This window comes from Hydra vulgaris, chromosome 06, assembly GCF_038396675.1.
Source record: "Hydra vulgaris chromosome 06, alternate assembly HydraT2T_AEP".
Classification (NCBI taxonomy): Eukaryota; Metazoa; Cnidaria; class Hydrozoa; order Anthoathecata; family Hydridae; genus Hydra; species Hydra vulgaris.
The window spans coordinates 12175449-12187758 of NC_088925.1; the positions used below are offsets into that span (position 1 = coordinate 12175449).

At 25.2% G+C, this 12310-nt stretch overlaps 1 protein-coding gene across 1 annotated transcript in view; it reads left to right on the top strand.

Moving 5' to 3' along the window:
* Positions 1-12310, top strand: part of LOC100210707 (cilia- and flagella-associated protein 74) — a 114809-nt gene that overhangs the window by 36841 nt on the left and 65658 nt on the right. Inside the window, exons 15-22 of the mRNA XM_065799233.1 lie at positions 4132-4194; positions 5888-6048; positions 6193-6259; positions 7570-7659; positions 7995-8121; positions 9221-9249; positions 9431-9610; positions 12180-12244. Coding sequence (XP_065655305.1) covers positions 4132-4194; positions 5888-6048; positions 6193-6259; positions 7570-7659; positions 7995-8121; positions 9221-9249; positions 9431-9610; positions 12180-12244 — 782 coding nt within the window. The remainder of the gene's footprint in view (positions 1-4131; positions 4195-5887; positions 6049-6192; positions 6260-7569; positions 7660-7994; positions 8122-9220; positions 9250-9430; positions 9611-12179; positions 12245-12310) is intronic.

Genomic DNA, 12310 nt, shown 5'->3' on the forward strand with positions numbered 1-12310 from the left:
TTAATTGAACTTCAAGAGGCATAGAATGTATTTGAATCTTGAACTTCTTGACTGTAAGCTAAATGTTCTACAACTAGTCTGTTATGGCATGTTGTTCCAATAAAGAAAGTATCTTATTTCATTACTGGCATTGTTATTTTTACTTTACACTTTTTCAAGAATTTCGATCACGAAAGTTTCAAGTACGAACATAAGATAATTTAAGTAATTGAAATTGTAAAAATTCAAGTTTATATAAATAAAAATAAAATCAAATCAAAATAAAAGAATAAAAAGATTTAATTAAAAACATAAAAGATGAAAAAAATGTGTAATTGTGAAGATGATTTAGTTAGAAGCATAAGTTTTAATTGTGAAGATATTTAATAAGAAGCATAAGGAGAGAACCTGAATGAATGGGACAGTTTTTATGAAATGATCTTTTTAAGTTGATAAAGTTATTTAAGTTATATATTGATAACAGTTTGATAACGATTAACTCTTGCACTATGATGCACTAAAACAGAAAAATCAGCTGCGCATATATCTATTAGTAAAAAGAACAATTTATTGGACCAGGGCATTTGTCCCATTTATTTTGAACTACTCATTGAATGGGACAAAAAAATTATTGAATGGGACAAATATGAAAGATTGAAAAATGAAAAAATCTCAATAGTAAGTTTCAAGTAAGTTAAGCGTTGAAGATTGTTTCTAGCACTAGGGATGCTAAAAAGGCTAATCATATAGTATACTTGTTCGCAGCAGGAGCACCATGAGAAATTTTTATATGTCCACATATTGACAAAATTTCTCAATGAGTTTCATTTAAAACAAAATGTTTGATTTTTTTTAAGTAAAACAAATTAGTGTAACATTAGATTTAGCGAATTAATGTAAAAGATTAATATGATTAATATAATTAATTCCATTAATATAAGTTAATTATTAGTTTATTAAGTATCTTATTTACTTTAAAAAATTTAACAACGAAGCAACTTATTAGATATAAAAAAATTAAACACTTATATGTATTTTGCAAAATACTAAGTAGTAAAAATTAAATATATTAAAGGAAGTGTAAAAGAAATTACCAGTTAACTTCACATAACTCGCACTCATAGTAACACTTCTGTTTTGCTATTACAATTACCACGTATCCACCATTGACAAGTGAAACTCTGAATCCAAGCAGACCCAACAAAGTTTTTCCGGTTGTATTTGCATATTTTGCAATTTTTGTTTTTTGTTTTTTTGTGTTATTTTTACCTGTTTCAACATTTTTACTCTCATTTACTGTCCTTTCTGGAGTTTTAGTTAATATAGTACTTTTACCCTGTTGTCTTCTTTATCTATAATCTTTTCTGGGAGGTGTTTTAGGGTACGGATGAATGATTTCCAGACTAGACTAGCTATTTTGATTGATGTTTCCTAAGAATCAGCTTGATTGTTTTTTTGTATATAAATGTGAAACACTGAATCCAAGCAGACCCAACAAAATTTTTCTGGTTTTTGAATTTCTGACTGCTTGACTAAAAGAGTTTTGTCACTAACACTAGATGATATGAAATCACTTTCCCTGAATGTTTGTCTATTGAGTGGATAGATCCCACATTTTTGAAACCCATTGCAAACATTTTTTATTGTGAACGACATATTATATGCTGTGCACGCTAGTTGAGGCAAATTATAAATGTTCATTATTCTCCCTGGATTGGAAGCCAACCATTCATTCTGAGCCAATCTAAAGTAAGATTCAAAAGGTCCAAAGACTGAAACATCTAATGGCTGCAATCTATGACTGCAGTGTGGGGGAAATGTTAACAAAATCAAAAAACTCTTTTTTGCAAATCTCATTAATTCAAATGAAGTTTGGCTTTCATGGTTGTCCATTAATAACAGCACCGGACAATCCGCAGATGGCTTAGTATGTGATACAAAGTGCTTCATTGCAAATAAAAAGTTGTCACTTGTCATCCAACCACTTTCGTTATACAACCCTAAGTTTCCTGTCAGTGCCCCGCTTAACATAAAATCCTTGTAGTTTACTCAGGAAAATATAAATACAGGTGGAACTGTGTTACCGATAGCATTCACAAAAGCCAAAATTGTCACCAACGAGCCTCTTTCTGCTCAAACAGCTTGGCAAACTTGCTTTACTCAACGAGTTAAAATAATTTTTGGAGGGTCTTTAACTGTTAATAGCCCTGTCTCTTCTACATTATTAAAACATTCAGGCTTGAATTTATATTTTATTTGAACTAACAAATTATCAAAAAGACACAGAAATTAAATTTGAAGAAATGGACAACTGCCTTTAATGAACATACTGTATGTTCATTAAAGGCAGTTGCACGAGCAAGGCTGACTTTTTCTGGTTTTTGTAGTGATAACTTTTGATGATGCATCAAAAAACTGTCCATCCACATCATTTTCCTGCCATTATATTTAGGTGCCATGCATTAGGTATAAATACAATGCAACACTATACATGTAAGTTAAATGCCTAGTTTGTAGTTTGGTTAAGCCATAACACATATTTGAAGACATATGCAAAAAAGTCTTCAAAAGCATTTTCATCAAAAGCATAAATTTTTTTTTCTATTTTCTATGTTTGCAATGTATTTAAAGTTTACTGGCAGCTTTAGAGATCTTGCTATTTTTGCAGCTCTACCATCTGTACAGCTCTACCTACTCTAGATTTTTACAGCTCTACCTACTGTAGAATTTTACAACTCTACCTACTGTAGATTTTGATAAATTATATTTTTCAGCTGCATCTTGAACCAACATACCCTTAAGAACACTTTTGACTGCATTTTCAACATCTAAAGAATTTTTTCGAATCAATTTTGTCTTTGGTTTTATCTAAAAAAATTTAAAAACTTTATAAAAGTCAAATAAACACAAATTTCATAAGGTATTTGTATAACATGATCAAGCTATGTTCACATTTGTGTAAGTATGTAGTGTGTATATAATAGTGCATGTAAGTATGTAGTGTGTATATAATTTGTGTAAGTATGTAGTGTGTATATATATAGTGTGTATAAATACAATTATAAACATAAAACTAATTATTAAAAGTAAACCAATTCCTTAAATATGTATATAAATTATATATAAGTATATTAAATTACTACAGACTTAAAATTTAACTAGATGTAACTTTTGCAAAAATCCAAAGAATCACAATAGTTTGTTAAAATCGTTTGTTATAATAGTTTGTTAAAATCTTTTTAAAGTAGTTGTTGCCTTTTTATTATTATTATTTTTTTGAAAGCACACAATATCTTTAATGTAAATAAAAACTGGAATTTTATTCCTTTTCTTTATATCTAATTAAATATTTCTAAATATCCAATTAAATAAAAAAATCTTCTTTAACAAATTATTGATAGACTCAATTTTAAAGAAAATAAAAAAGTTATTTTAAATTACTTAAAGTCCAACTTTTAAAGTTATTATTAATGTGAAAATATATAGATTGATTACTTTAAACTTTGAAACAAAAATTTAAGTTTTAACTAAAGCATTGGCCACACTTGTTTAGTACCGCACTTTTAGAACTGCGATTAATGTTAAATTAAATAAAAAATAATAACCATAATAGGAATAATATGATTCGATCTATTGAATGGTTGTATATAACACTTTTTACCACAGGATTTTGATTATTTAGCCATAGACGCTTTTATGAGAATTTAATTTTATCCCATTCAATAGTTGTCCCATTCATTTAGATTCTCCCCTATGTATATATTTGTATATAATTGAAAAACATTAGTTTTCAGTTTTTTTTGTCAATATCAGTTCTTGAGTCTTAATAATTATAATGACAAATAACAAGTGCAGTGGACACACGTAAATTGAAAGATTTGTTGTATAATTTTATCTTACTTTATGTTAGAATTTGGAAAATCAAACCGAATGTTTAAGATAATTTCCATTTGAGTATGCTGGCTAGTGGTGGTAACTAGTTTTTTTTAAAGTTGTGATTTTGAGGCACACAATGAAAAGTTGTGTGCCTCAAAATGACAGTAATTTTATGTAATTAAAATTATATTTAAGGAAATTAAGAATCACTGTGACCAGTTATTAATGATTAACAGAAACAAAAATGCCAAATTATTTAAACACTTTATTGATTAGGAACTAATGCAAACTTCTGTTTCTGGTGAAGAATTGACCAAGGAAGATGCTTTGACAACTAGGGTAATCTTATTAAGTTTTTTTTTTTTAATGCTATTTTTTTTAAGGACTTATAGTTTTGAAATTGAAAATGTAGCTTAAATTGAAATTAGTTATAAAATTTTTTTTTAAAAAAATGCAAATTTTTTTTATATATTTATAAATAAAAGTATATATTATAATTCCCAAAAAGTTTTTTTCTCATTTTTCTTGCTTAGCAGGTAGGATAAGGCTATAGACATATTATCTAATTAAGCCTAGACAGGATGTCTGCAAAAGACTCGCTAGAAAGATAGCAGGGCTAAAATTATTGGGTGTAATGATTGTTTGTATCCTTCTGGGTCAAATGCAAAGAAAGAGCATCAGGTGGTTTTGTTTTATGCAGCCAAATAAAAGATGAATCATGTAGTTGATAAGACAAATGAGTAAGAGAGTAATGGTTTTAAGACTATTGCTCAGTAACTGATATTCAGTATATGCATCTCAAACAAATAAAACAAGAGAATAAAAAGAAAAATTTTGCATTTTTCTTAGTAATGTTTTGAAAAATGTCAGAAAAAATCAGAGGCTAATTGTATGTAGAGGCATGAATAGATATGGTATTGCCACAGGTGGTTATAAGAGCGTATATTGTAGAAATGGGTTTAGCCTAATAAATGTCAAAGAAGAAATATTGTTTTAATATTTATATTTGTTATTAGAATTACATTAGCTCATGGTTTACAAAAAAAACTCTACTGAAACTTACTTTACAAGTCAAGTATCTTCAAGACACAAGTGGATTATGGTTTAATTAAAAATGTGGGCAAGTAACACAAGGGTAATACAATGTGAAGCTTGTGTTACACAGCAAAAAATATTTATGTGACAATAAATCGGCAAAAAATCTGGAGAAAAAAAAGTTAATTTTTTTTAGTATTTGCAGAATTTGAAATTTAAAAGAAGATAAAGTATGTTAAAAGTTCAAACAAGAACACAAACAAGAACACAAACAAGAACACAAACAAGAACACAAACAAGAACACTTTTTCTCAAAAAACTATAGCAATTTTTCAAAAATTTGCTATAGTTTGTTTTTTTAGTCAAAAAAACAAAAAACTAAATTTTTGAAAAACATAAAGTATAGCTTTTTATAACTATTTAATGAAGTATGTGATCAAGGATCTTCATAGACACAAGAAATCTTAGTGATAAAATGCAGAACTGCGTTAAATTTCAGAAGAAAAGAGGAAGTTTAATTTGAAATGTAAAAAAAGTCTGTGAATGAAGTAGAGAGGTTTTTGTATTGCATGGCTAAGCATTGCAAGACTTGGCTATGAGGTAGGTAAAGCTAGCTTAGTAAACTAAGCTCAACCATATTAACAAAAGTTATTTATATTTAATAAGTTAATAAGCAAGAAGTTTGTATTAGTAAGAAGTTTGTATTAAAGTGCAAGATTAGAGGTAAAAACAAAGTGGATGGCTCATTTTGAAAAATTGCTAAAGAAAGAATTTTTCAAATACCTTAATGATGATATCAGTAATATATACTAAAATATTGCATAAAGAAAAGAATACTCAAATACCTAAATTGCTAATAGTACATCATTAAAAAAAGTTATGACTTAAACAGTGATATCTTAAAATAAATTTAAATAAGTCTTCTTAACAATTGTAATTGTTTACTTTATTTTAATGTTTGAGTTATGTTTTTTATTATAATTTTTTTAATATGCAGGAGTCTGGATTTCACTTTAAACCTGATGTTTTAATATTCAGTGATTTTGAAGTTGGAAAATCATATAGTAAAAAAGTTTTGCTTACAAATATATCATATACAAAAAACTATTGTCAGTTTGTTGGAGTTAGTGAAACACTGATTGATTTTATCGAAGTCAAGTTAGTTGGTTTTTTATTTGATCCTTTTTTTTCATAAATAATAGTCTAATGATGATGATGATTTATGGTGATGATGATGGCAATGATTATAAATAAAAACAATTTACTATATTTGATTGTAACTTTTATTTATTTATGCATTAGATTTATACCAGGAGGACCAATGTCACCAGGTTTAACTTGTGATCTGACTGTCACTTTTAATCCTATGGTATGCTTTCTTGTTAAATACATTTGGTAGTTATAATTTTTCAGTTATTTAATAAAAAAACATTGTTTTTATTTATGTATTCACTATGGCTTTTATTTAGTTACTAAATATTTTTTATGTAATGTATTTAGATTTTCATTTCACTTTGTTAAAAGTTGTTTTAATTTTTTTTTTTCAATATATATATAATAATAATTAATATGTGCTTTAGTGTTAGGCTTCTTTTAATGAATTAAAAGAAACTTCTTTTTTTTGTTTAATAACAACAAATTTAATTATTTTTTGTTTTAAATAAATGTTCACTTATTTAAAACAAAAAAAGTAAAAAAATGAAATAAAGTAAAAAAGTGTTCTGATTTAAAAAACATTGTTAAAATGTTAACAATAAACTTTCTATTCCAGTTAATTTTTGTTCATAAAGATTGAAAACATTTTTAAAAGTATATCAAAAAGTTTTTATATTTTAAAATCTTACGTTTATTTTAATATAAAAATAATCTTTATTTATTGCATCAGAAGATTTCATAATTTTTATATAATTTATAGAAATCAAGATTTTGTCTATCTTTTCTTTTTCTATTTTTATTTGAAAAATAAAAAGATGAGGCAAAAAATGTTTTGAAGTTGAGCATGTTAAGCAGTTGTTTTACTTATTATGGAACTTACGTTTTACATAAAATACAGAATAACCAATACAATAATATTTAACACATGTAGGTTATCAGAAACAAATCCTAAAAAAAAAATGAATTTTTGTAATATGCTAAAATATTTCATCAATTACTGCAAACTAAGAATTTATATGTTTCAGAGTGTGTTTTTTTTCAGTGTGTTTGTTTGCATTTAAATGTATTTTTATAATTGTTTATATAAAAACTTGATAAGTATAATTTAAATAAATTTAAAAAAAATCAAAATGACAAAAATCAAAATAACAATTTGTATTTGAAAAGGAGTTATTAAGTTTATATTTGAAAAAAAAAACTTCATCATTCCTTAAAAAATGGTTTAAACAAGTATATTTTCTACATTTTAAGTATAAAGGTAAAGGTAAAGGTTTATAACATGTGAAACATTAAGTTAAAAAGTTTAAAACTTATTTTTGGTTCAGGAAAAAGTTTAAATTTAGCATAAAAGAATTTTATTACAGTATTGCTTTGAACTAAATTTGCTAACTTTGAATTATAACATTGTTGCTAGAATTTTTAGTTTATCTGTAACTGCTACTTTTTATAGTTATTATCATTGCTTTGAAAGCAATTCAAAATGTTCTGGAATGATAAAATGTATATTTTTTGTTGATATATTAGATAAATGAGTGTTTGGACGGCTTCATTGAAATGAGATCCAGCTCAAGCATCTTTAAGATTTTTGTAAAATGTTTTATAAAGTGTTTCAAGGTATATTTATTTTGTTTGTTGGTGTATGTAAAGTCTAGTTTAAAATTAAATTTTGGAATTGATATACAACATTATGTTAATGATATACAACTTTGTATTAATGATATACAAACTTATGCTAATGATTTACAACCTTATGTTAATGGTATACAACTTTATGTTAATGATATACAACTTTATGATAGTGATTTACAACTGTATATTAATGATGTACAACCTTATGTAAATGATATACAACTTTATGTTAATGATATACAACTTTATGTTAATGATATACAACCTTATAGAGCTGCACGGTGCAAGGCCTTTTAACTATTTTAAAAAATTCTTTTTAGCCATTTGTGACACATAGCAAAATTGAATTTAAAAATGTTATTGTTGGAGAAGTGCAAAAAAAGTCAATAACCCTAAGAAACCAAGGCGCTTTACCAGCAGAGTATCAGTTTTTCAATGTTAATAAAGGTTTTAATTTTTACCATTTTTGTTTATTATTCTTTTAACACTTGTTATTTATTACATATTTAAACTAACAAACATATTTTTCAATTTTTTTGTTCTTTGATATCATTCTCCTGATAATAATAACATTAGAAAAAATTCAAAGCAAATTTTTTATATGACTTTGAAGAACAGGACTAAGTATTTTTATTGTGAAGCCATTATAGGATTACCACCCATTCTTTATAAGTTCTATTTCTGCATCCTATTTTTTTTGTTTTTTTTGGGGGTAATATCTAGCTAATGTGTTAAAATATAACATCTTAATGTTATGCTTTAACACATTAACTCTTTTTAATTTTCCATCATTTTACTTCACACTACTTTTTATATTAATTAATCGCTATTTATAAAATAAGACAATGACTATCTATAAGCTAAAACAATCACCATCCAAAAGATAACACAGTCACCAACTATAAGATAAGATAATCACCATCTATAAGATTAAACAATAATCATCTATAAGATAAGACAATCACCATCTATAAGCTAAGACAGTCATCATCTATAAGATAAGAAATCACCATTTATAAGATAAGACAATCGCCATTTATAAGATAAGACCGTCACCATTTATAAGATCACCATCTATAACTTAAAATAGTCACTATCTATAAAACACTAACTATAAACTTATGAATTAGAAAGGTAATTTAGTTTTCATGATTATTTGTTTTACTCATTATAAAAAGTTTTTTCTTTTAACTTTAGTTACAACTTTAAGCCTGTTTTATTTTTAAAAGTTGTTTTTTTTTTGTGTGTCTTTAATATTTCATTAATAAGTTTTTTTTTTACTCTTTTTGGTTTTGCTTTAATCTAAAGTTTTAAGTTTTATGTTTTATGTTTTTTGTTCAAAAGTTTTTCTGTTTAAAGTTTTATAAATACCTTATTTTGTGTTTGAAATGTCCTCTTATTTCTTGTTTAAAAAATCTCTTGTTTTTGTATTTTTTTTTAAATTAAAAGTTTATTTTTAATATGGTGACATTTTTTCTTTCTTGATGTATTATAATATGAAATTATATATGTTTGTACTAAATATTAAAAAAAAATTTATTTTTAGAGGAGAAGAGCTGTTTTATAACTGGAAAAGTATGATTTTAAAAAAGGATTCAAATATTTAATACTTATAAATAATAAATTCACCCAAAATTAAAAATTAAATATGGAAACTAAAAAAAATGTTTTTTTAAAAAATAAAAATGATATGAAAATTTATAAAAAGTTTAGAGTTCTAATGTAGTTAATTAGATTGGATTAAAATAAAATTTAGAATTATTATGGAGTTCTTCAAGCTTTTGGATCTGTTCAGTTGGAAATAGCATTTTCACCAAAATTTACTGGAGTAATGGAGACTGATTACAAAATTATATTTTTAAATGAAACACTTGATCCTATAGTAATCCATGTTAGTGGTTTAGCTGTTGATTTTCCACTATTTGTAGAAAAGGAGGTAATTTCTTTCTTTTTTTTATCATAAAAGTTATTAATTTCTTTTGTAAATTATTTTAAACAAGTTGCATTTTGTAAGATAACATATATTTAGTTAAAAAAGACACATTTTTGCATTATTTTACAAAAAAATTATCAACTAAGAAACTCATTCTCATTGAAGAAAAAATTAGAGATGTTATAACAGATATATCTGAAGCAGGGTTGATAGGTTTAAAGCAAATGGTTTAAAGCAATAGTTTAAACCATGGTTTAAACCATTTGAAAAATATCAATTTAAACCAAAATAGTATTTTTTGAACAATTTTAAATTTACAAATCGAACTATATCTTTCATGTAGATACTTAATATGAATGCACCTGTTTAAAAGCATAAAGATGCTTCTGAAAATTAATTTCTTATTTATATTAAATTTACAGTATGTTGTTCATTTGACATTGCCTATTTATTTTTTAAATGCAGTAACTGATCAATGTGATATTATATTTATATATACAGGCCTTGGCAGGAATGGTGGTCAATCCCACACTATGCTTGACCAAGTATTTAATATTTAGTTGCAACAACTTGACCACAGCTTTTTAGATGTTTGATAACTTTATCAAACATCTGAAAAGCCTTGGTCAAGTTGTTGCAACTAAATATTGAATGCTTGGTCACGCATAGAGTCAGATCGCCTGCTGTTCCTGTCGAGGCGTATTTATATATATATATATATATATATATATATATATATATATATATATATATATATATATATATATATATATATATATATATATATATGTATGTATATATATATATATATATATATATATACATATATATATATATATATATATATACATATATATATATATATACACACATATATATATATATATATATATATATATATATATATATATACACTTTTGTTTGGTCATTTTTTATTTTACAATTGTTAGGTCAGTTTTAGGTTTTTTTAAAAAATAAAGTTGTTTTAAAGATTGGAAAAACTTTTTTTTTTTAAAGTTGTTTTTTTAAATTAATTAATAGACTGCCTGCGCCAAACAAACCCTCAGTCGATGTAGCGGTACTTTCTTGTAACAGTAGGCTATAAGATAGTCAATGTAGCAGCATTCCCTTATAGCAGCAGGCTATAAGATAGTCAATGTAGCAACACTCCACGCATGTTATACAATTAAAAAATAAAAATAAAACATTCAGAATGTTTTTATTTTTAAAAAAATTTAAATAAAAACATTCAGAATCTTTATAAAAACATTCGTTTGTGAAGGTGTTTTTAAAAACCAATTGTTAAATAAATATAAAAATAATATAAAAATTTATAAAAAAAAATGTTGAGATAAAATAGAAACAATTTTTTAAATGCCTGTTTTTCTGCCTTTTTATCGCTAAAAAAACAAATACCATTCCTGAATGAAGAAGGAACAAAATAAAAATTCAGTGGAGATATCATAAATTATCATCAAAAAATAATAATTTAAATTACTAGAAAAGTTCTCAGCGCAGCAGCCTTGTTTATCAAGTTTCGTGTTTCCGAGTTATAGAGTTGTGAGAGAGTTGTAACCACAACTAAAGTAGCCTCCTTGACTGTAGTGGTCTTCATAGCATTGGGGAGGTGAATTAAAATTTTTTTTTATTTCAGTTCACCTTCTTTAAATTTCAGCAAAGCTATAAAAATATTATATACAGAACATCAAATAATGATGGTTGATGAGTTATATCACTGATAGGAGTTATAATCTACTCAAGTGAAAGGATTAATGCTTTTTTTATTGAAAAAGTTGATTAAACAGGGCTTATTTAAAAAAAAAGAAGTTTAAACCAAAAAAACCATGGTTTTTTTAAAAAAACATATGATTTTGGGGTTTTTTCAGAAAAAGTGTTTTTCTCAACCCTGATCTAAAGGTATTGATACTTGATTTGTAAAACTTTTACATCACGTGGTAATAAGTTAGTTTAGTGTGTTAGCCTCAGATTCAATAGATTTGTTGCCTGTTCTGTCTATATCAATGATATAGCAAGGAAGATAATATGAACTTCAATATTAAATGTTCTTCCATGGTGCTCGATGAAAAAATCATTAGCTTTTTGGAGCATCTTAACCTGAAAATATAAAAGTTGGTTAAAAATAGAAGCAACCAATCTTTTTTAAAATAAAAAGCTTACAAACTACTACTAAATTATGTATCCTGTATATTATAGGTCATATATTAAAAAAGTCTAATAATTAAAGGTGTTTTTATTATGCAGATTAATTACCTAAAAGAGCAAATTCATTGATTGAAGCCAAAAAGATTTAGAGCCTTCCTCTTACCCTCTGAGTTTGTTGAAACTCAACTGAGATAAAATAAAAACAACTCTAAATAAAATAAAACAGAGTTAAAATACATTGACCTAAAGCAGTAAATTTCTTTTTAGTTAGAATTACTTTTAGAGAAAGTTGTTTATTAAAGTTACAAATTGATTAACAGTTAAAGTTTATTTGCTTATTATAGACATTAACATCTTTTTTAGGATTTTTAATATTGTTATTACTGAAATACTAAATTTTCATTTATAGATAATTAATCTTCGTATATGCATGTTTGATCGACTTTACCAAGATTCTGTTGTCATCAACAATAGGTATATTTTCAACAAGTTTAAATTTTGTTAGTTTTTTTATAATAGTATCTAAATTAGTATCTAAAT